At 38.0% G+C, this 24,371-nt stretch overlaps 1 protein-coding gene across 4 annotated transcripts in view; it reads left to right on the top strand.

Moving 5' to 3' along the window:
* The first annotated feature begins 1,464 nt into the window (after positions 1–1,464).
* LOC120533248 (NACHT, LRR and PYD domains-containing protein 3-like) overlaps positions 1,465–24,371 on the top strand; it is a 34,814-nt gene continuing 11,907 nt past the window's right edge. Inside the window, exons 1-5 of one of the 4 annotated variants that reach the window (XM_039760033.1) lie at positions 1,465–1,634; positions 7,389–7,784; positions 9,451–9,874; positions 15,626–17,321; positions 23,969–24,142. In XM_039760033.1, coding sequence (XP_039615967.1) covers positions 9,499–9,874; positions 15,626–17,321; positions 23,969–24,142 — 2,246 coding nt within the window. In that variant the 5' untranslated portion in view covers positions 1,465–1,634; positions 7,389–7,784; positions 9,451–9,498. The remainder of the gene's footprint in view (positions 1,635–7,388; positions 7,785–9,450; positions 9,875–15,625; positions 17,322–23,968; positions 24,143–24,371) is intronic. The other 3 variants (XM_039760029.1, XM_039760030.1, XM_039760032.1) reach the window with 3 other exon arrangements.

Here is a 24,371-nt window from a genome sequence, read left to right as displayed (position 1 = left end):
AACTGGAACGCAACCAGCAAAATACAACTGTAACGGCTTGGTTCCGCCACTAACTTTCAATATTTAAAATGCGATGAGCTGGGATGTGTAATGTGCCAGCTTTGCTCTGCATTAAGCGGTACCGTTCCAATTTATAACCACACACATCCACACGCGATCTCCTGCTGAGCACGCTTTTTTTTAATCAACCTACCATTCTTCCGGGTGTCAATGTCAGATACGCTGCACATTACATTTATTCTCCTCACTGTGTTATGTGTACGTTCTGTCTATCTACCCATCCCCTTAGCACAGTAATATGACTGTACAATACCAACATTTCTCTTGTCCAATATATATTTATATTCTGCTGCAATATTCAAATTAATGTGTATTTAGCTCCTTAATAATATTCTGTCTCTGTGCAATGCTCATGCATTTTACCTTTTATACGATTATTTATGCGTAGATATTCCACAAACCTAACACCAGCTTTTAAAACAAATGGCTCCCTCACTCGAGGACATTGCCAACACCCGGTACCATAGCTGAGCAAAGAACATCATCAAGGACACGTCTCATCCTGGTCATCAACACTTCGAACCTCTGCCCTCAGGAAAACGTAATGTCAATCAAAATACGCACTAACAGACTGCCGAACAACTTATTTCAAAAAGAATTCCAGTCGTTCAATAATAACTTTGAACGTCTTTAATATCCAGACTCCTAAATCTTGTTCATAATACATGTACTGGCTGCTGTAATCTGGCACTCATTACACCTTACACTTTGAAGTACTTTATATTTTTATCTTTTACATTATTGTCAATTTTACTAACTTTTACCTGCCTTGGTTGTGGTTTATACGTTGTTTTTCATGCCAAGTCGTGTGCTGTGTGATTTCAATGTTCAATTCAACTGAGATGGGGGCTTGCAGTGTCGTTGTATACAGTAAAAGGGGGTCCAACCCGCTACTAGCAAGGTGCACCTAATTAAGTGGCCATTGAGTGTATAGATTTATGTGTGCAATTTTTTTTTCTATCTAAACATTTTTATACTTTTTAATCTATACTTTTAATTTGTAATAAAACAAAAACTAATTTTGAATTTCCATCTTCACAGTAACCGGTAAGTTTAATATTTTTGTTGCATTGTAAAATCATTCAATATCTGTTGTACGATGTTATATTTTAAATATTATGCAGGTTCTGTATAATTGCATCATAATTTGCATCATCCAATTACACATTCAGAGATTGAAGACAAAGACACTGCACAACAATTACTTGGGTACAAAAAGGCACACAAACAGAGTCCTTTCACATCCGATCCGCCCCCATTGTTTCTGCATGCTGTTGTGCACGCATCCAGACTAAGATTCTTTTTCCGCTATGATAAGAAGTCCCTTCACACAGCCAATCAGATATTTTTAGCCAATCAGAACAACGCTCTTTAACCTCCCCCTGTAATACACTTCCAGTACTTGAAATCTGCCCACTCGGGTCAGTGTTCTGCAGAGACACCCTTCTCATATCTACTTGGTGACGGAGAAAACCGTCACGTGCCCCATTGGTGGAGTGCTGCGTGACGCTGAAGTGACAGCTGCTGCTGTCTTACATTTGTTGCTACGCGAGACGAAGGGTCTTGTCGCGAGGGTAAGTGCTCCGTGTTGGGGGCGCCCATTATGATGCGTATTTACAACTGAATGTACTTACACATTTTTAAGTAACATATCTATACCAAATAGCTACAGCCTTATCAATTCTGTTCACGTTTTTAAAATTTTGTAGTTGTATCGTGATGTGTGGTGTTCTGAACACACCGTGTTCATCAAAGCAAGGGGAAACATATTAAAGGTATTGTTAAAAAAACAAAATTTTTTGAGCTCATCCCTGTCTGTACATAGTTGTGTGTAAGGTTTAAGAGTTTGTTAGCTCCTCCTACATTGTATATTTTTCAAAAGAATTTTTAGAGAGCAAGAAATGAGCTCTCTGTTCTACATCAGGCGATCTCACTAAATAAATAGATTCCTTGGCTTATATAGACATAGATAAGAAATACAGTGAGCGAGTAGTAAATCACCCTATAGACAGTGGACATTTACTAGGAAAACTTAAAATACTCCAGGTTATGCACCGTTTTAGGTGTAAATTAGCTTTGCACCACTTTACTAATGACGCTTTAATCTGTCAAAACAACACAGAGTTCAGCACAATTGTGCAGAATGAAATCTCATTTCTGTTTCTTTTTTTTTTACAAATTAAAAATGCTTTAGTACACATGAATAAATGCCAAGTACAACTGTCCACAATTTGAGCAGTTGTCAATTTAATGTGTCCTTGTTCTGAAACCTGGTTACTTCTCAGATGAATAGTTTTTCACTTCCAAACATGTATGAATTCCTTCATTGTGTATGTTAGGGGTGTTGAACTCCAGGCCTGGAGGGCCGCAGTGGCTACAGGTTTTCATTCTAACCCTTTTCCTCGTCAGTGACCAGTTTTCACTGCTAATTAACTTTTTCCCCATCACTTTAATAGCCCTGTTAGAAGAGTTCAGCCCTCTGAATTGATTCTTTTCTTCATTAAATGACAGCCAAGCAGAAATGAGATGTGAAACGAGCTAACAGATGACCAGCTAAACTGGGGCTTCAAACTCCAACTAACTTCACTACAATCACTTTCTTAATGAGAAGCCAATTCTTGCTGTTAATTAAACCTGTTATTTAATTCCATGGCTTTTTGCTGCTCTCATTCTGCCACAGCACACATTTTGAAAACTGTTTTTTTTTAATGTTCTTTCTAAGAACACCAATGTCAAAATGTTTTGGTGACCTGAGAGATCAACCTTACCAAGACCATCACCTCTCTTTAATTTCAGATATTGTGTGATGGGCACAGGGGAGCTGGTCATGTGGCGGCTTATTTTGTGTCTCGTTATTGTTTGGCTGCTAATTAAAGAAAAAGAAACAACTATGGGGCCCGAGTCAACTTAATTGAAAGAAGTAATCAGCAGCAAAAACTGGTCACTTATTAAGAAGATGGTAAGAATGAAAACCTGCAGCCACTGCGGCACTCTAGGCCTGGTGTTCGCCACCCCTGTACTAGGGTGTTGTACCGTGTTAGCCGTTATGGATGAAGTGAGAAGTTAAGCAAAATGACACCTTTGATTGGCTAAACTAAAAAGATTACAATATGCAAGCATTCGAGGCAATTCTGGTCTCTTCAGAAGGGGCCTGAGTTACCTCCAAAGCTTGGATATTGTAATTTAAAACCTACTTGTACAAACATCCCTTACCCTGATTGACAGAACATTCCCTTGATCCCAAAAAATGTGCAGTGTGTCTGAGATGGTACCATACTAGCTGTGCCATTACCTTATCCTTACTTAGTCATATGTTAATGCTAATTGATTATTAGAGAAAAGTTTCTAAGTTCGTTACCACTACTGAAACCTGTTGTTATGTTCACTTGTGTTGCAAGGTACTGGCATTCCTAAAGTTCAGTTCTGTGTAAAAAAATGGGGAAAATGAAGCAAAACAGCTTTCTCAAGAAACATGTCAGTATTTTGTGGTGTGTTGAAGGCTATTCCATTTGACAGATTGCCAAGAAATTGAATATTTCATACAAAGGTGTCTATTACTGCCTTGGGAGAAGAGCGTGAACTGAAACAAACCAGGAGAGAAAAAGAAGGGGGAAGGCTGAGATGGACAACTGCATAAAAGGAGGAGAACATCAGAATCTCTAGCCTGAGAAACCACAAACAATTTCTTTCTTGTATAGCCAAAAGTCACACAACGAATGCCTCAATGGGCTTTTACAGGCCCTGTTTATTGATGGCCTCCCAGCCTTGACTTCCTGCTTCTCAGTTGACTTCTTCTTTAAATACATGTCATATACCAGTGTCATTTGCAAATGAAAAAGACAATTCTGGGATGCCTGCCTCAAAGGCAGAGTTAAAAACAAAAACAGTGAAATTGGAAAATTAAAAGAAAAGAATAAAATAGGCAAAATAACAAAGACCTTGGACAGCATCCCAGAGTCTTTTTTTTTTTTCTTCAATAATGCAGATGACCCTTGTATTTGGCATTTTTTTGATAAAGAAGACAACCAAGGACCTGTAAGGTGTTTGTTTCTCAAACTACATACTCTGATGTTCTTATCCTCTTATGCAGTTGCCCATCCCAGCCTTCCTCTTCTTTTTCTATCCTGCTTACATCCAGCTCACCCTCTTCACTCAAGACAGTAATAGACACCTTTGTATGAAATCTTCAGTTTCTTGGCAATCTGTTACAGGAATTCAGCTTCATTTGGCCCAAATTTTTTTTTACATGTTTTTTTAGAAAGCTGATTTATTTTGACCTTTTTTTACCCAGAGCTGATCTTTGATACGAGTGCCTTGTAATGCAAGTGAACAGAATAACCGGTTTCAGTTGTGCTAATGCAGTTAGAAAGTTTTTTCAAGTAACCATTTGACTAATTAAGGGTGAGCTTAGTAAGTTTATCTTTAGGCTGAAGAAGGAATTGCTACTGAAAATGGGGCTTTGCAGACTTATGTGAATAATAAATTAAAAATCAACAATTTCAAGCAGCAATATCCATTATACACACTAATATGATCCTCCAGCTAGGACGCTGGATATCTCTGGGTCCACGATTCGTGAGGCTGATCCTCCAATTAGCTCTGAACCACCCAATATCACTGAGATTGCACAGGTGGTGAACCAGCTGAGGGGAGGAAAGGCTGCATCGATCTGTGATATCTGGGGTGAACTTCTCCAGGCTTGTGATAAGGCTGTCCTTCTGGCATTGCAAGCAATCTTTGCTTCCATTTGGGAGACTGGCATCATCCCAACTGACTGGAAAACAGGACTTGTTGTCCCTATCTGGAAAGGGAAGGGTGATCGCCTGGATTGCAGCAACTACAGGGAGATAACACTGCTCTCAGTGCCCAGTAAGGTCCTTGCTAGAGTTGTCCTCAATAGGATCCGTGATCACTTGCTCACCCACCAGCGACTGGAACTTTCTGGTTTTACGCCTAAGAAGTCTACCGCATCCTGGCACTGAGGGTTTTCATGGAGCGCAAATACAGATATCGGCAGAGCTTCTTTGTAGCCTTTGTCGATTTTCGTAAAGTTGGTCGAGCTGCCCTGCGGGACATCCTGAGGGTTTACGGGATCCCCTCAGGGTTGCTGGATTTCATGGCCGGCCTGTACACTGGTACTGTGAGTGCTGTGCAGAGTGGAGGTAGAACCTCTGTGTTTTTCCCAGTTGACTCTGGGGTTTGTCAGGTGTGTGTTCTTGCTCCTACTCTGTTCAATGCTTGTATGGACCGGGTGTTGGGCAAAGTCGTGGGGTCCAGCGGCTGTGAGGTATCGGTTGCTGAAGAAAGATTCACGGATCTTGACTTTGCTGACAAGGCTGTGATCGGGGCACTCGAGAGACTGAGCAAGGAGTCTGAGTATCTGGGCTTGCGAGTGTCCTGGATAAAAACCAAGATCCAGGCCTTTAATGACCTCTTCGGCACAGCCATCAGCAATGTGTCTGTCTGTGGAGAGAGTGTCAACCTTGTCGAGAGGTTTACTTACCTTGGCAGTGATATCCATGTCTCTGGTGACTCTTCCTGTGAAGTCAGTAGACGGATTGGGAAAGCATGGGGGATAATGAGGTCGCTGGAAAGAAGGACGAAAGTCCAAGAGTTCTGGTGCTTCCTGTCTTGCTATATGGTTGCGAGACTTGGACACTATCCAGTGACCTGAGATGAAGACTCGACTCCTTTGGTACTGTGTCTCTCTGGAAAATCCGTGGGTACCGCTGGTTTGACTTTGTGTCAAATGAGCAGTTGCTCATGGAGCCCCGAATGAGGCACATTACCTGTATTGTGAGGGAGCATCAGTTACGGCACTACGGCCATGTGGCACGTTTCACCGAGGGTGATCCAGCTCGTAAGATCCTCATTGTTGGGGACCCGAATGGCTAGACCAGGCCAAGGGGTCGCCCACGTAACACCTGACTGTGGCAGATACAGGGTCATTTCCGGAGGGTGGGACTGGACTGCGTGTCTGCCTGGGGGGGTTGCCAACTGGGATGTTTCATCGTGAAGTGGGTGTGGCAACGCACTGTACCAATGCATGCTCCCAACTTGACTTGACTTGACAATTATTTATCTCTGTTTGTAATCAAACTATATATTAAAATATGTTTGCACTTAGGGAGGTTGAAAATGGTGGTGGAATTTTTTTCATGATTGCATATGCATTATCTAGATTACGTGCAAAGTAAAAAGAGTTATAGTCACCTAAAAACATAGAAAACATGAAAGTGTTATCATCCTATAATATTTGTTACAATAAATTGCTATAGGTAAAACTGCATTTAGCTACATTTTAATTATGGTAATGATAACGGAAATAAAAATATAAAAAAAAAAAAAATCAAAAAATTAAAAGTATTTCCAGGAACGCAATGGGAATGTAGCATCTTATTGTTCCCATTACATCTTTATATTTACATGGCACGTTCAATCTTTATACAGTATTGTTAAACTGATGTATAAATTAAAATTAATAATAGTTATTGAAAGAATATTTTCTTTATATTGAATAAAGTTTTTAATATCGTGTACATTTTTCCATGATACAAAAAATTGGATGGTTGTTTAAATAAAATAATTCCGGTTGAGTAATTTTTCTCAAATTTGATTTGTTTTCTTTTTATTATTATAAATATCTATGCAAAATTTAAATAATTGATCAGTAATTATGACCATAATTTACTTGAAAATTTGCAAAAGTATTCAGTTAAAGTACCACTTCCAGTTACTAGAAGTGCCCCAAACATTGATAGGATTCCTTATTTTTGATATAAAGCAGGTGTACAAAATCTCATTGACCGAGGTCAAAGCGTTTTCAAGTTATCGTTTTTACAGACAGACATAATTTCAAAAATGATATTTTCAGACTTACGAAGGTCTAAAACATAAATATTCATAAAAATCTCGGTCGAATTTTTTGATGATTCCTATACTTTCTATATACTATGTATACAAGAAAGTAAAAAGGCAGACATTATTAAACCAGTACTGTTGAATTAATTAATACCATTAAATTTCATTTAATTTAATTTAAAGTAATTCGCTGACAAGTCACTTTTTTTTATTTTTTAAAATGCTGTTTGTGTAATTACATGCTTTAAAGAGTTTGTTAGGTTTGTAATATTTGCAATTGTGAGAGTTTTCATTGTTAGCTGGTTAAAAATCTTAATAAAGAGTTTTATATATATATATATATATATATATATATATATATATATATATATATATATATTTATATAAAATCTTAATAAAGAGTTATATATACTGTATATATATATATATATATATATATATATATATAATATATAATATTTTGACAGACGGCAGGGACACCCAAAGAGGAGAAAGATGGGGGAGGAGGGAACAGCTACTGAGGGACACTGCCTCCCCCAGGATGCCAGATCACTGGAGCAAAGCAGTACCCCAGATTCCCACAGGGCACCATGGGATTTTGAATTCGGCTTCACAGCCCTGATGGGTACTGTGGGTACCACCAGGAGACACTGCAGGAAGAACTGGGAGTCTTTACTTTCCATATAGCCCGGAAGTATTCCCAAGTACTTCCAGCTGAAGATAAAATAAGTCCTCCACCTGACTGGCAAAATCACGGGGACGGAAGAATGGAAGCACTTCCACGTCAAGGACTATATAAAGGACTAATGAAGGCTCAGCAACTGGGCCGGAGTTGGGAGACAGAAGAAAATGCTTGCTGGAAGGTGTGGAGGAGAGATTTATGATTATTATTATTATTATTATTATTATTATTATTATTATTATTATCATTATCATTATCATTATTATTATTGTTGAATTGCCTGTGTACGGTGACAGAGGTCCTTGAGGGCACTGTAACAGGAAGTACAATAATTAAAAATCCTCTTGGTGATTCTACCCTGTGTGCAGTGTGTCTGTCCGTTGGGTTGAAAGGGGCAACAGCGACCCCTAGCATCTATCTATCTATCTATCTATCTATCTATCTATCTATCTATCTATCTATAGAGTCATTAAAACACATTTCAAGTGGTAAAATTCTGGTTGTTTTAATTTTCTGAACTTCTCCATCCTTCTTTTTTTTTTTTTAAACAAAGTAAAATCAATCTTGCTTTTGTTGTGCCATTTTTAAGGTTGTTTTTTGTTATTTCTTAGCATGTGTGCAGAACCTGAACTGGAAAGCTAACTGGGCTGTCATTACCTGTAGCTAATTAATTTTGAATTGAGAGAGACCGCATCCCTGTTATTATGACCGCATTACTGTTTAAATATACAGTATATGTGCTTTCACAACATTTTATCTGTTGTATTAATTAACATTAGTTTGACTTTAAAAGTAAAATCTTCAAAAGCTAAATGTGTGTCATTTGATTGATTTCGGCAGTGGAGTTTGCTGTTTTTACAGTTCTTCTAACTGTGCTTCTCTCTGATGCATTTCTGTTAACACAGTACATTTTGCATTAATAGCAAGCTCAGTGCCCTGAGCTTTGATCACTGAAACACTAAATCCATTTCATGTTGGTATTAACAAATGGAGGAGCAGCTCATTTAATTTCCTGTATAGACATGCCAAAGTTATAAAGATAACCACTTCATTGGAAACATCCCTTTAATTTTTTTGGTTACACCTGCTGTCAGCAAAGCATTGTGCAGTTTTCTTGTATATCCCAATGACCTGCAGGTTAGATTACTTGATAATGTTAAATTAGTCCTTAATTATTTGTGATGCCACGGATCTAAATTCGATGAGTTTCACTACAAAAGAATGACTTTCAGCATTCTTGTTGGAATCAAAAAATAAATGGCATAACTTCTGTTCCTTTTTTTAGTACTTTGTATAACAATATTAAAGCGATTTAATCTTGAAACCATTTTGTCTGCTACATTCAGTTGCATTATGCTAAATATTAAATGATTACAACTTACATCTAATTAATCACATTATTGGTTTCTCAAATCATGTAATAATTATTTACGAACTAATGTTGCAATGAGTATGAATTGGTAATGACGAACACCTACTTGTATGAGGTTTTTTATTTTTTTTTTTTGGATAAGCAAGCACAATATCTGCATTTCCACATTGAAATTCCCCTTGAGACATTTTCATAGGCAGTTTCTGTTTTAAGCATTTCTCGCATATCTCGTCATTTCTAGGTAAATTGTCTTCTTGCAGTAACACAGCCGACCTTTGCTTGGTTCTACCAATACCAACCAGTACCTTTTATAATTTACTAATTTTGGTATTAATAGTATATCAGTTCTTGTACCATCTCTAGACTGACTTAATGTAATTCTTAACTGAGCAAGTGTTGTAAAATTATATTCAGATGTCTTTAGATCTAAATGTACCTTTTATGGAATAAAATGTTTTTTTTTTTCTTTCAACAGAGAAAGAGAATAAGCTGTTGTTTATTGTAACATGCAGATTGATGTGAGATGTATGTAGCTGACAACAATATCATGGAGAAACAAACCATAAATGTTGAGGAGGAGGAGGAGGTCTGTGAATGGGAGTGTGTCCACCCTAAAGTAGAGAGTCTGGTCTCAGTGAACATTAAAGAAGAGGCTGAAGTGAAGCCTTCCACCACAGAGACAAACAGATATAAAAACATGGAGAGTGTCAAGAAAGATGACCTTTATCTTGGGTGCCAAGATGGAGCGGTGACTAGGTTAACCTCTTCTCAAAGCAGACACGTTTCGCGAGTCAATATAAAGTTTGAATCATTAGAGTCTGACACCAAGAAGACTGAGGAAATTTCATCTGTTGAAACTCTGGAAGATCAGCCACCACCTACAAATCCATTTGGAAATTGTAAGTGTAAAAATAACAATATCAAGTTTTAGGGTCAAGTATATGATCCTAAAAGGGAGGTCTTGTGCTTTTAAAAGGATTTAATGTGGTTTGAGAGGTCATCTATGTTAATGTTGTAGGGTTCAGCAGTTTGCTGTTCTTTTTATTAGAGTTTTACATTTTTGAAAAAGTGCAGAGGTATAATGGTAAGAAAGTGTGTGAACCCTTTTGGAATTCACTGAAATTTTGCCTGAATTCCTCCTCTAACAATGCATTCTGATTCCCAGCTAAGTTACAGTAGTAGACAAGCACAACTTTAACTCCTGACACACAATGCTGAGCAAATCATTTAAACATTCAGTCCAGTCAGTGACCCTTTTTATGATAATGACCTTTTCAGAGGCCAAACTAAGGAGGTTTAGCTCTCTACATCTTTAGACCTGGGATACACTTACATTTCATTTTCTCTCCCCAAGCACATTTTTAAGTACTACTGTGTCTGTTGGCCAAGAACCCTCAATCGTGCCTATTACTTATAGAGCTGCAGGTGCACGAGAGGAAATAAAATTGCTTTTATTTTGCGTCTTTCACTTTTGCTTCATAGAGTATTCTGGTACTTGTAGTTGTCTTGAGAAATTTTTTCCAGTTTGGATTTCTATGGCTTTGACTCCCGCTACTTTTTGGGTGGAGCATTCTTTTATTTACTTATATATATTTTGTTTCATCGTGGCCCATGTGGTTTTAATTTCATGTTTTCATGCAGTTTGAAGAAAGCAACATTTCTGATAGAATAGACATCTATGGAAACCAGTGCTTGGCAGCAAACGATATATGAAAAGGTCCTACAAAAAGTTTCCATTACTTGTATCTTATAATCTACATGTGAAGACTTACAGTCCTATCCTTATGTCCCCCTCAGTCATTGGTCAAACGTTTTTGCCTTCAATTCAAAGGTTCAACCTTGTTTTGAATGCTTATCCTATTCATGCAATATTGATTTTCTAGAAGTATTTGTTTCGCAAAATACAAAATGTATGCATTTTTGCTAAACAACTGTTAATGTTCAACTGGATAACTTACATGTGGATTATTCAACACTAGTAACTTGGTGTGTGCGTGTGTGTTTTCTTTTCCCATGGATATTTCAGTATTGTTTGCTGCAGCATTGGACCCCGCCAGCTCTCGCTAAAGTCTGTTGTATCTTCGTTCTTCTTGAAACAGATTTAAAGAATGCTTATTTTTGGGTGAAGTGTTCGTTTAATGGTAAATTTTGAGGTGGCTCACCTGGCTGTGTATGTCAACTGTCAGCACTAAATCTCAAGACAAAGTAAGGCAATTGGTTGTGTTTTAGGTTTTGACAAGTTATCTTTTAGGCTTCTGTACATTGGGTATCAACTTTGCTTTGTTAACCTTTTGAGGCTGAATGATGTGCCTATGCATTCATTGTTCCTGCCCTAAAACATCAACTTTGCCAAGTGAAACTTAAACCTACAAGTATGTCAAATAGTGTTATAAATTTAAAAAAGTTTTACTTGTAACGTCCTTTGTGTTAATCTGGTGTGCCACTTGTGCTCAATTCTATGCAATTATGGTTAAGCATGAATCACACTCTGGGTGACATATAATGAGCTGCTTTACAGTTTAAGTAACACTCGGGACAGTATTCTGCTGCATTTTGTGGATAAAATAAATTAAAATAGCAGAAAATCATGATTTTTTAATTTTGCCACTCCTCAATATTCATGAGTGGGATGAAGATTTCAACCAAAACACAATGGCTTGTAAATGACAAGGTTTACAGTCAGCTTTAGAACAATTTGTACCATAGAAATCCCAAGATGACAGTGTGGCCCCTTCAAACTGATTTGCACCCCTCAGAAGACAAGGAGTCCATTTGGATGCAGCCTCAGCACATTCCTTACTGGGTGTTTTTAAGTTATTTTTCACTGCATACACAATAAAGACAAACATGAAATCTGTTATAAATATTCAACATATTCCCGTTTTTATTTCATGCCTTTTTGAAGGGCCAGAATTCTGCAGATTCCTTGGAGTAATATTGTGAGATTTATTCCTGAATTTATTACACAACATGAACCTTGGCGACCCAGAGGAAGATACTGAAAATGACAAGATGAAAGGAACACCACACCATGACAAGCTTTGCAACATCAAACCTCTGGCTGATGACATCCACATTACATGTCAAGCACATTACCACCCAAGGAGAGAGCTAGCAGACGATGAGAAGCTTTTAGCAACAAAAGCGAGGGCCATCATAATTCAGTATATGAAAGACAAGCCAACCAAATTGGGGATAAAATTATTTGTGCTGGCTGATTCAAGCAATGGCTACATGCTGTCTTTCAATTTGTGTACCGGGAAATCATATACACCCAGTAAGCTTGGACTGTCATATGATTTAGTGGTTAATCTTGTAAAACCAGCATATTTAGGAACTGGTTACCACAATTACATGGACAAGCCCCAAGCTTTTTCTGGACTTGTGTGATCTGAAATGTGGAGCTTGTGGGACTTATTGGAGAGGTCTTCCAATTGGAAGAGCAAGTGCAAAAAATCGCCCAATGTAGTGGATTAGAAGAGGTCTCATCATTTTTGCCAAGCGGATGAATACAAGATGGATGTCTGCTTTACAATTCTTCCATCCTTAAGCAGGGAAACAGTTGGGCAAGAGTGAACAACCCAGATGAAAAGTAGACAGTGACAGACATTATTTGTCACATATCCCATTGCACAATGTAACAGGTATGTGGGTACTTGTGCAGTATGACTCTGCCCATCAAACTGTACACTGGTACCATACCATGTTTTTTTTTTCATTTCTTGGACATTGCTACAACTGATGTCTGCATCCTGTACTGTGAGATCACTAGCATACAAGAAAAGGAGCAGTTAAGCCACAAAGACTTTATTGTTGCACTGTTGTACCAGCTATGCACCATGAGGGGTGGGGTGGGGGACGATGGACCCCACTGCAACAGGGGCACCAGTCATGCTCCTGGGGGGGAGAAATGCTACTCCATGGAGATGTACAGCCTGTGACGTGCTGGTTTGTCTGATATTTATTTATTTATTTATTTTTTTGGACAAGAAATACTTAGAGGAGTGGCACAGCTAAATTAGTTGCATACGTAAAAAAAATAAATTGGCAGAATTAAACAACATTTTTCTAATATATTTTGTGTTTGGTCTGAAAAAATGCTAACAAAGTTATGCAATGCATTGATCATTGTATTTAACCAGCTAAGACATGCACACGGACAAGAAAATTTAGCTAATAAGTAAGCTGTCCCAATATCTCATCCAGATCTTTCTTCATGGTTGTAAGGGTTTCTGCTTCAACTCAGTAGTTTGTTCCAGAGTCCCACAAATCTTTGCATAAAGAAGTGCTTCCTGGCTTCAGTTTTAAATTCACCTCCCATTAATTTCCATGAAGACTTACCTTCTCCTGTTATTCACTGGATGCGAGTCCAGTCCAGTAGCAGCTTATTCATTGGCCAACATTGCACTTCAAATAACATTGATATTGTAAAGTGACATTGGAGGTGAGTGTAATGACAGAGTAAAAGATTTTACAAAAGCGAGTGCAAATATAATCGGGAAGAGCATATTCCTCTTGACGTGTTGCTTCAGTAAGTAAAAGGTCAGTTCCTCCATGCAGTTCCATAGCCTGCACTAAATAATCCAGAGGTATCCCAGTTGCATTTATGAATATAAATAAAGGAGGCAGGTCAGATGCTGATTCATGTCTAAATGTATTTCTTTTTCGATTATGAGAGCATGTTTACTTTACTTGTGGATTATGTGACACAAGTAATGTGAGAATGTTTTCTCTTGGACTTTTTGATATTCTTTGCTGTTGTCCAGCATTGTTCACTACAGACTCTTGTTCTGTCAGAAACTTCTCATCTCCTTTGTTCATTTAATTTTTTTTTCTTCTCCCCCTCTCATTCATCATTACAAACTACATGGGGTAATTAACATATGAAAAAAAACATATCTTTTTTTTAGATGGAGTATTCCTTTATGTGACAGGAGAAAACTTTGAACAAGAAGGATGAAAAATCAAAACATCTCTGATTGTAATCTTATTCTTTATAAAATTCATCACACTTTTATTCTTCGCACAAAACTGAATTGTTATTCTACTTGACAATGTGTGCAGAGTGTTGAAGCAGACTGGCACAGGCGCCCTCAGCCCCAGTGAAGGCACTCGGAGACTCTGGACAGACAGCAGAATCAGGCTTTATTCTACAGTGCACATACAGATTCATTTCAGACGACTTGAGCCCTGTGCCATAGGCATCTCATACATTTATTATAGTTCTTACCATACAAGCCATTATTCATCCTCCTCTGACTCCTATCATTTCACTGCTCTAATCGTGCCTCTAATTAATTCTACCTATATTTCTTAGCTTAGAGGGTGTCAAACCACTCTCTGTCCATCATTTCTGATTGACAAGGCCTTACTCCCTACTAGCTCGGTGCTTACTACTATTATTTACAGCAAAACAGTTCACATTCTCTCTTTCTCTCTCTCTTGCTCTTTCTCACTCTCTCTCTCTCTCAGCGAGGGGCCTATCCTTCTCCAGCTTTCCTTCATGTCTAACCTTTGGTTTAATGAACTAGTGGTGGTTTATAACTCATACAGAATAATAAAAATATGTAGGCATAAGTCTTTTTAATCCTGACTCTTATATCTTAATGCTTAAGAAAAGCAGACACTATATTTTACTATGTTCTTACGAGTATAATACTTTTCTAATACGTAGAGATCACCAATTTTAAGAATACATTTTTCTATAGGAGCCAAACTCTGTTGTGAGTTCAAGGTGAGAAAATAAGCTTTCACTGTCAGGAACAGTTAATGATTTGTTTCCAATGTTTATTTTAATTAATGATTGTTTACAATTTTTATTATTATTATTATTGTTATTATTTTGGAGAAATCCGCTTATCGGCAGTTTCCCCTTTAGGGATTAAGAACCTTGCACATGGTGAGTTGCTTGACACATGACAAGCAAATTATGTGATGGTGTTAACTGTGAAATTATTATAATGTAAAAATTGTTTTTCCTTTGATTTTTCAAAGCTCATTCAATAAACACACAGTTTTGATGCAAATTCTCCTTTTAATTTAGCTTAGATCTTTGAGTTTAGTGTAACCCCTTATTGAGTGTACTGACTTGTACCAATATGTTTGACAATTGTCCTTCAAAGCCCTAAATTATGATCTTACTTGATCTTGGGCACTCTAACTACACAACCTGCCCTAGATGAATAGCTTCTTGGCTCACTTTGAACACAGCTTGGGTAGGACGGAAGTCCTTCACAGGACATACTCATGCACAAAGCCAACACATGGCGTCTATTTAGTGTCTACAATTAATTCATCCAGCACATTATCAGGCTGTACGGGAAAACTTAAGTACCGGGAGAAAAAGCAGCAAAGACATGGGACATTTGGGATCAAAACCAGGACTGGGAATCAATAGGGCAGCAGTACAGGCAAATCATGAATGAGTTATTTCTTTAATGTAGAATGTATGGCATCTCTTGTAACTGCTGATGCTTGTACTGTTCTCCTCTGCATTTTTCATTTTTTTTGCAGGTCTGGATCTCTTGAAGGAGATTCAAGCCAGTGCCTCCCTTTGACCCACCTATTAAAGTTAAAGCATGTCTCTGCTCAGGAAGTCCTCCACTCCTGTGCACCTCCTTTTCCTCACTTGTTCTCATTGTGTCTTCTAGGCCTCCATGAATTACACAGACTTGCTGTGACAGAATTCATAAGAAATCTGGAGGATCAGTCTTTATCTGGTGATCCACACAATGGATCTGTGGACTTTGAGACACGATACACAGAGCTGATGATCATTGAACAGGATATTAAAGTTGAATTTGTGATGAATGGGAAGACTTGTGAACGACTTGAGAAAAAGGGAGAAACTAAGAATTGTAAGAGAATCGAGACTGAACACCTTTTCAGCAGGAGTCAAAGAAGTGAGACACTTCCCCGCATTGTAGTGGTTACTGGGGAGTCAGGAATTGGAAAGACCACCATGATCCAGAAGATCATGTTTGACTGGGCCAATGGCAATCAGTACCAGAGGTTTGCATTTGTGTTCTTGTTTACATTTAGGGATCTCAACCTTCTAGGCTATAAGAATGAACAACACATGTCACTGACCAAACTGATTTTAAGACATTACAAATACCTCAGTGATTCAGAAGTCAAAGAAATCCTTCAGAAACCAGAATCTCTCCTGTTTTTACTTGATGGGCTAGATGAGTTCAAGCACAAACTGGACTTAACACAGAGTCTGATGTGCTCAGACCCAGACAGTTGTGTTCCTCTAAACCTCTTGCTCTCCAGCCTGATCAGTCAGACATTGCTGAATGGCTGTTCAGTCCTGATAACAAGTAGATCAATGGCCCTGGAGGCCCTGGACATGCAGAGAGTTGATCGGTATGTCAAGGTTGTAGGGTTTGTCCCTGAACAAAAAATAATATACTTTAAGAAGTTCTTTGGTGATACAGATCTGGGTGCCAAAGCTTTTCAGTATGTGGAGGAGAATGCCATCCTTTACACTATGTGTTTCAACCCATCATACTGCTGGATTATCTGCCGTGTGCTGAAGAACTACTTCATGACACCTGAAGAAGAGCGAGGACCTGCCCCCAGAACTCTCACTGAGGTCTATGTGATGTTCTTTCACATCATCCTTACCAATCACAGGCAGGAAACCGAGGACCAGAGGAAGGTTCTAATCCAGCTGGCAAAGATGGCATATTATGCCGTAAATAGCAAGATTCGTGTGTTAAATGAGACACAAGAGATATCCACCTTTGGTCTCCAGTCAGTCATCACCTCTTCATTCCTCTCTGGGCTCCTGCGGAGACAAAGCTATCAGGAGCACATAACGTATACATTTTACCCTCTCGCCCTACAGGAGTTTATGGCTGCTTTTTACTTCTACCTTGATCCATCAGAGGGCATTGAAGAGCTGCTTGTGAAGCTGGACTTGTGTAAAGATGGACAGTTTAAGATTCTTATTCAATTCTTGTTAGGACTGGCCAGGCAGTCAGTGTTTAAAACACTAGGGTGGATCCTGGGGGAGTCAGAGAGGAAGAAAGCAATACGGATATTGAAGTGGATGAAGCACAAAGCAAAACAGGTCCTAAAGGGCCGAGATAAAAGTGAAGCTCTGCTAGTGTGTCAGTGGCTGTGTGAGACTCCGAATAAGAAATTAATCCGAGATTCCATTGGGAAGGATTTAGAGATGGACTTTTATGGATCAGCGTTATCTCTTCTGGACTGTGCTGTATTGAGCTCTGTCATCAGCTGCTGTGGAGAACTTAAGGAGCTTGACCTGTCAAAGACACATCTCACACCAGAGTTCATCAGGAGATTAGCACCAGGACTCAACTACTGCACTAATGTCATGTGAGTAATGCGACTTTTAGGGGTTTAGTTTTATTTGCACATAGAGTTACTTTTATTTAGATTAAATTTATTAAGTGGATTTGTGCTCCACTTTCATGGGATCTTATAATAAGCCCCACCCCATTGAATATGAAGTAAGGTTGATGTAATACTTGCACAGCCTCACACCTCTGCTTGATTATCCTTTACAATATATCTGAGTCAAACCCCTTAAAATGATCCATGACTATACATCAAAATGTTACAGTTTAAGACAAAAACAGTCTAGATTTGTAAATCTAAATTTCAAATTATTTACCTGAAGCTGCCCCAATCAATTTAAACCCACAGAAAATGACAATAAAAGTTAAACAATGAGACTCCTATATACTGTGGAGGGCTGGCGTCCTGCCCGGGGGTTTGTTTCCTGCCTTGTGCCCTGTGTTGGCTGGGATTGGCTCTAGCAAACCCCCGTGACCCTGTGTTAGGATATAACGGGTTGGATAATGGATGGATGGATGGATGAACTCCTATATATCCATTAATTCAATAGAGGCAGCATTTTTCTCAAATTTCCAATTATGTGACACTAATACAGAATTTTTTTTTTTTAAATATGACTAAATATTGCAATATACAGTGTCCTTTTAAAACTTGCACCCAATTTCAAAGTTTCAAAGTCACTTTCCGAATACTTCTGCTTTCATTTCTTTAAATTAGTAAAAACAAAAGTAATTAATGATATAGGGTGATACAGAGGGAGAAAATAATTATGATCTCAACTATTGGAGAGAGAAAAAGTAATTAATGATATAGGGTGATACAGAGGGAGAAAATAATTATGATCTCAACTATTGGAGAGAGAGACACACACATATAGACTGAGAGGCGAATACCAAAGCAGTGCACAGCTTACAATTAAAAATATTACCCATTACAGAGGTGGCAGAAGTACAGAAATGCATTACTTAAGTAAAAGTGCAACCCTTATCTATAAAAATACCCTGGTAAAAGTCAAAGTATGTGTTAATCCTATTTATTCAAGTAAAAGTAAAAATTTCCTAAATTTACTTTTGAGTATAAAAATACACATTTCTTTTATTTGAAAAATGCTCTGATTAAGAATCAGGTATAAGAAAGAAGTTTAATAAACAATTATTTATTTTAAGTGGTAAAAGTGAAAAGACATAATGAAAAATACAATGAAAACATACATTAAGTTACAAAAATCTGTCAAGAAGTTGAATACATTACATATAAATCTGATAACTAATCTTGAATTTATATTAACTTTAAATTCAAGCCCAGTTAATTTTAATGTTAAAATTATCTTATTTCTTTGTCTTCCATTCCAGTTAATTATCTCCCCATATCACTGTCATCTGATATCTCTGGCATCTGATATCATATCACATATATATCATTTATGTTGATATATATCTCAACCTAAGTAAAAATCTGATTTGCATGCTCAAACGCTCACCATATTTAGATTAAGTTAGTAGCCTATCCCAATAATGTCATTGAAAAATCATGTCTCTCTAATATTCATAGTTTAATTGATTTTTAGTAATCGTTTTAATAATATATACAAACAGCAAGTATAACAAAAGTTCATGTGAGCACACTTACTTGTATGTGTTTTTTAAGATCGGAGGGTGAATTTTGAACACTGTCACCTTGTCTTTTTATGGCTGGAACGAAAGGCAATGCATTCACCGAGGCTTGTTTTTGTGCCAACAACTTGTATGGGGCATATTTTCTGAACTGCTTGTATCTTCAACCTCATTAATAAGTCGAGTGTTGCTTGACATTGGTTTGGCTATACACTGTTCAACAAGATGCCTGTGCTGTTCCTTTTGATTCTCTTCTGCGTGCTTAATGTTTTGTATATGAAGAAATCAAAGGCAACTAAATATATAATGGGATAGTTCCAAAGTTATAGTTATGAATAATTTAATAAAATTATCAGGCCTAGTTTCCCCTGTTTTGCCCCAAGTTTGCAGAAACTTATTGGTGAGGTAGTGGAACTTACAGATATTTTTTTTTTTTTTGTGGGGAACACAGACTTTTTTCTTTTGAAATGTACAGGGAGATTCACTTGAAGCCCCAGATATTCTGTTGTAACTCCCATTAGGATGAAGTAATCTGAACTAAAAAAAAAAACGCTATATGCCTTGACGTATGTGTAATTGATTGCATTTCATGCGATGCTGAAAGTGGTTTCCATTTTCTGCCAGACACATTTCGACACGGCACTCCATTTTCCTGAATGTATCGGCAAGTGTTCAAGGGGGAATATCAGCAATTTCACATTGGATATTTCCTTCAAATTTTTCACAGTGTGAGGCTTGTTCCAATAGACTTTTCCTTTGAGCATGCCCCAAAGGAAGAAGCCTGGTGGTGTCAGATCTGGCGACCATGGTAGCCAAAGCCCCTTTGAAATGACTCTGTTGCCGAAGAACAACAACAACAACATTTATTTATATAACACATTTTCATACAAATAATGTAGCTCAAAGTGCTTTACATGATGAAGAAAGAGACAAAGTAAGAATTAAAATCAGAGAAAAATAATCAACATAGAATAAAAGTAAGGTCCGATGGCCAGGGAGGACAGAAAAAAAACTCCAGATAGCTGGAGAAAAAATAAAATCTGCAGGGGTTCCAGGCCATGAAACCATGCAGCCCCCTCTAGGCATTCTACCTAACATAAATGATCAGTCAAGAAGGACTCAGTTTTTGCCATACTCCTTGTCAATGTGTGACACGTTGCCCCATCTTGCTGGAAGTAACCTTCCGTTAACTGATGATCATCCAATTGATGTTGACATCGCTTAAACGAATTGGTGACCCAGTAGATTCGCACCATAATGATGCGCTGCTCAATACTGTACACCACCATCCTGATGAGAAGTCGAGTGACTGAGTGAAGGGATATGGGCGGTGTACACCCTGAAGTTGTAAATGGAGGTTAAACGTCACAATGGCTGTCAAGCACCTATCTCATCTCTCTGACGGAGGGGCATCCCGGCTTATTCGAAGCTCCATATATTGAGGAGCATGTTGTTTCATTCAGATTGAGTCACCCTAGTGAGAGTTATTACAGCATATTCAGGGCCTCATTTGAGTGAATCTCCTTGTAGTTAGTTAAAGTAAAAAGTCTCAAACAAATAAAATAGCCTACATGAAAATTCTACTTAAGAACAGTAACAAAGTTGTTTTACTTATGTCACTTTCCACCTCTGATCCATTGCAACATTGTTAACAAATGCTTTACCTTTATTCTGTGTACATTTTTCAGGTTTCTTCTGTTTATGTTTTTCAGCACCAGCGGCATAAACCCATTTTGATGCCATCTTAGGTATCAATGTGGCTTTGGCTATTGTTACTTTCCTCCTTACATGATTTGTGGCTGTCAGTGAGTCATCCTATTATAGTTTTGTTTATAGCCTACATTAAATTTTTAGGCATATAGGTGCTTCATTAAACAGATGATAGGGTTTTGCAGGCTACAAACAGGTAATATGAATACTCCTCAAATATACTGAAACTGCACTTTCAGCTTTGGAAGCCCTATGCATCTGCATAGTCCACATATAACAAGATACTGCTCTGCATGTATGCCCCTACACTGTTCTGTTTGTCACTTTAAAAAGCTTCCACCTTTTGAGTGCAGCTAATTTTAGGACTCAATGATAGGCCATTCAGATGATAGGGGAGTCAAAATATCTATGAACGCACTGCTTTGTGTGTAATGTGTCTTTAGCTATTAAATCCATTTGGCACTCAAATATGTTGATTGTCACCTTTTTTTTTACATTTTATGCAATTGACTTTTAAACCTTCAAGGTCTGCGGTGGGCTGGCGCCCTGCCCAGGATTTGTTCCTACCTTGTGCCCTGCGTTGGCTGGGATTGGCTCCAGCAGACCCCCGTGACCCTGTGTTAGGCTAAGGCGGGTTGGAAAATGAGTGACTGACTGACTGACCTTCAAAGTCTTATGGTCTCCATTTCATAAGTATGCATCCATCTTTCATTCCAGGTGACAATCCAGATTAAAAAGCATTCACACTGAGCCTCATAACAGGAAATATACCTCTTTCTTCACAGTTTTGTGATTGATTTTTAGGCTTTACAGAACTGAAGTGCACATACTTTTGCATATTCTAAACTTTCAGTAAAGTTGCTAACCAGCTACAGTGAAGTATATCAATGAGCTCTGCATGCCCATTGTCATGTCCAACAATTTGTGGAGCCCAAAGACTAGACATTTCTAACTGCCTGTGACTGTTCAATAATTGTTGCTTCTCCACTTCAAGAACAGAAATAATTGCATAATATTTAAAATTCATAAGTTGTATATACAAGGCACTTTCCCGTTGCAGGAACAATTTTCATGAACTAGAGACTTTTTAAAAACTCGGGAACATTTGTTGCATTCCTACCACAGGAACTCGGGCCATTTTTAGTTTCTGGTACTTTTTTTAGCTCCTACTCCAGGGAATGTACTTTTCATTAAATTAGGTGCTTTTGTGGCTGGGGTTTGAGCGCCAAATTGTGCTGATTGAGTGACCATAAGCACTGCCGCAGTATCACAAATGAATTAGTAGTTTGGACTTTGGAGATTTATCGGTGAAGAGCACTGCACTTTATGCTGCATTACTCTTCATAGTAGCCCTCCCTAATACGCTGCACCATGTTGAAGCAATAATCTCCCCTGCAAAGTCGCAGTCTTTTTAAAGCATTAAGGTGTGGGTGCATACCCCCCCTCCCCATGGACTCCTGAGCTCACCGCACTGCATACCAAATCAGTATTCTTAGCTGCTTCCTTGTGCAGTACATCACATTGAAGCAATAACTGGATGGATCAACTGTGAAATCCAGAGCATGTCAAAGCAATAAGTATGTGTGGGTTTCCTGTACACTCCTGAATGTGCCTCACTTTGCACCACATTATTCTTCTTTGCACTCTTCCTTTTTAGTTACTGTTGTGTGGTGGGAATACAAACCACAACAGTGGCCAGGGATCACAAGTGGCCCAAGGGCTACATCGCACAGGGCCTCATTGATTCCTGAAAACAAAGCTCCTGCAGTGGGAATGCGCCTATAGTAGTTAATTTATGGTTCTGGAGAGTGGTTATATGTTACACATTTGATTAGCACTTACAAGTAAGAATTTCACTGTACTCTGTGCACGGGATACTAATGACCCTATAAACCTTGAAAATGTGTTTAAGTGTTTTGCGCTGCACTGCTAATTGTTGAGTTTATGAGCATGTTTGGTGCAGTTCAGGATCACAGAAGCTGCAGCCAACATGTAAGCATCAAATGTAAACTCACTGATACTCATTTTTATTCCTTGTATATAATTGGATGTTGATGTGTGTTTGTGTGAACTTAATTTTCAGAGTGATTTTCAATAGTGCAGAGCTGTCTGGAGTGGGCATTTCCATTGTATTTTTAAACACCACCATGTTAAGGTTATTTTCCTGCATCACTTGACATAATGCTCATAGCTGACAGTGTGGTTACTAGAATTAATCTTAAAGAGTATGTTTTTTCTCAAAAGTTTTAAAGATCACAGCTAATGAAAATGCTTAATAATTAACAAATGAGATTAATGAAACCATTACACTGTAAGCAACTCTCACTCACACATCTTTGTGTGATTTGCAGGCAATAATTGTTCACTAGACCAATCTACAGCTAATAGCTGTGGTCACAGATTTTAAGTTAAAAAATGAACTAAAGAAACAAAATGACCTTGAATGTCGGACAACATGGACATTTAGTTAATAAACTCTTGAAACTGACCTTGACTAATATGAAGTGAAGGATTGTGGGAATTCAGATAAATGACGGATATTAATGTGGACTGAGGTCACAAGCTCTGTATGTACATTGTACTCTTCTGACTTTATCAAATGTGCCTTTTTGTCCCTCTTTGTCATCACACGGGTGACAGTGATGATGGTGATAGTATTCTGACCATGTGACAATCAATGACATTCTTTGACTAACATGCAACATGTGGCCACTCCCCAGGGCCATGATAAACAAAATATAATAAAAAAACAGAACTTTGTTTCATTTGAGAGAAAACCCAAATGCTCTCAATTGATATTCTTTAATGCTGTGATTACCTGAAACCTTGTGACGAAAATAAAACGAGAAACTCAAGTAAAGTTAGGATTTAATAGGGAGAGATGTGTCTGTGATATAGAGATCCATTAAATACATGCGTATGCATTTTTTTTTTCAGAAACCTAGGATGTACTGTATATACCCAACAAGCTTTTATTGTCTCATTTTCTGAACAATTATAGTATTGTGTTACTGAATTGCTTATGTAACTGCATCTCACAAAGTAGAAGAGTACAGCGGGTCATCTTTTTTTTTTTTTCTTTTTTTTCCCCTTCCTATTCTTTGTACTTCTTGTTGACTGCTTATCCCATTCCTTAGATGCTTTGTTGTCCACGGTAGTTAGTTCTTCACTATGGATGAACACTGCAGTCAACATTGTCAAGAAAGGCTTTGTTACTACAGTCAACTGTTTGTTTGTTTTTTGTTTTTTTGTTTTTTTCTACATTTAGCCCTTTTAACCCTACTTTTGGCCCATCGGTCTGTTGCTAAACATGTCCTCACTCCTCTCCCTTTCTCTCTATAGCCTGGATGGATGTAATCTCACTTCTGAATGTTGTTCAGTTGTCTCCTCTGTGCTGTCTGCCCCACACTCAAAACTGACTAGTCTGAGGATGAATGGCAATAACCTGGAGGATTCGGGAGTGGATGTGCTCTGTGAAGGGATGAGGAATGAAAACTGTAAACTAGAGAAACTAATGTAAGTAAACACTGAGTTTGGTGTGTGTGTTGTAAGAATTGATTCCTGGTGGCTTTATGGATATAAGTGTTAACACACTTAATAAAAGTGCTGTGCCTAAATATCACAGACTGCTGCTTCAAATTTGGACAGACAAATGGATGCCAGAAGGACATTAAAGGAGATCAAATTAGATCATTAACAGAGTGGTTAATTAAATAGTATTAAACAGCAACATTGCATCTTATTA

This window comes from Polypterus senegalus, chromosome 8 (genome assembly GCF_016835505.1).
Source record: "Polypterus senegalus isolate Bchr_013 chromosome 8, ASM1683550v1, whole genome shotgun sequence".
In the NCBI taxonomy this organism is placed as follows: Eukaryota; Metazoa; Chordata; class Cladistia; order Polypteriformes; family Polypteridae; genus Polypterus; species Polypterus senegalus.
This window is presented reverse-complemented; position numbering and strand designations above follow the sequence as displayed.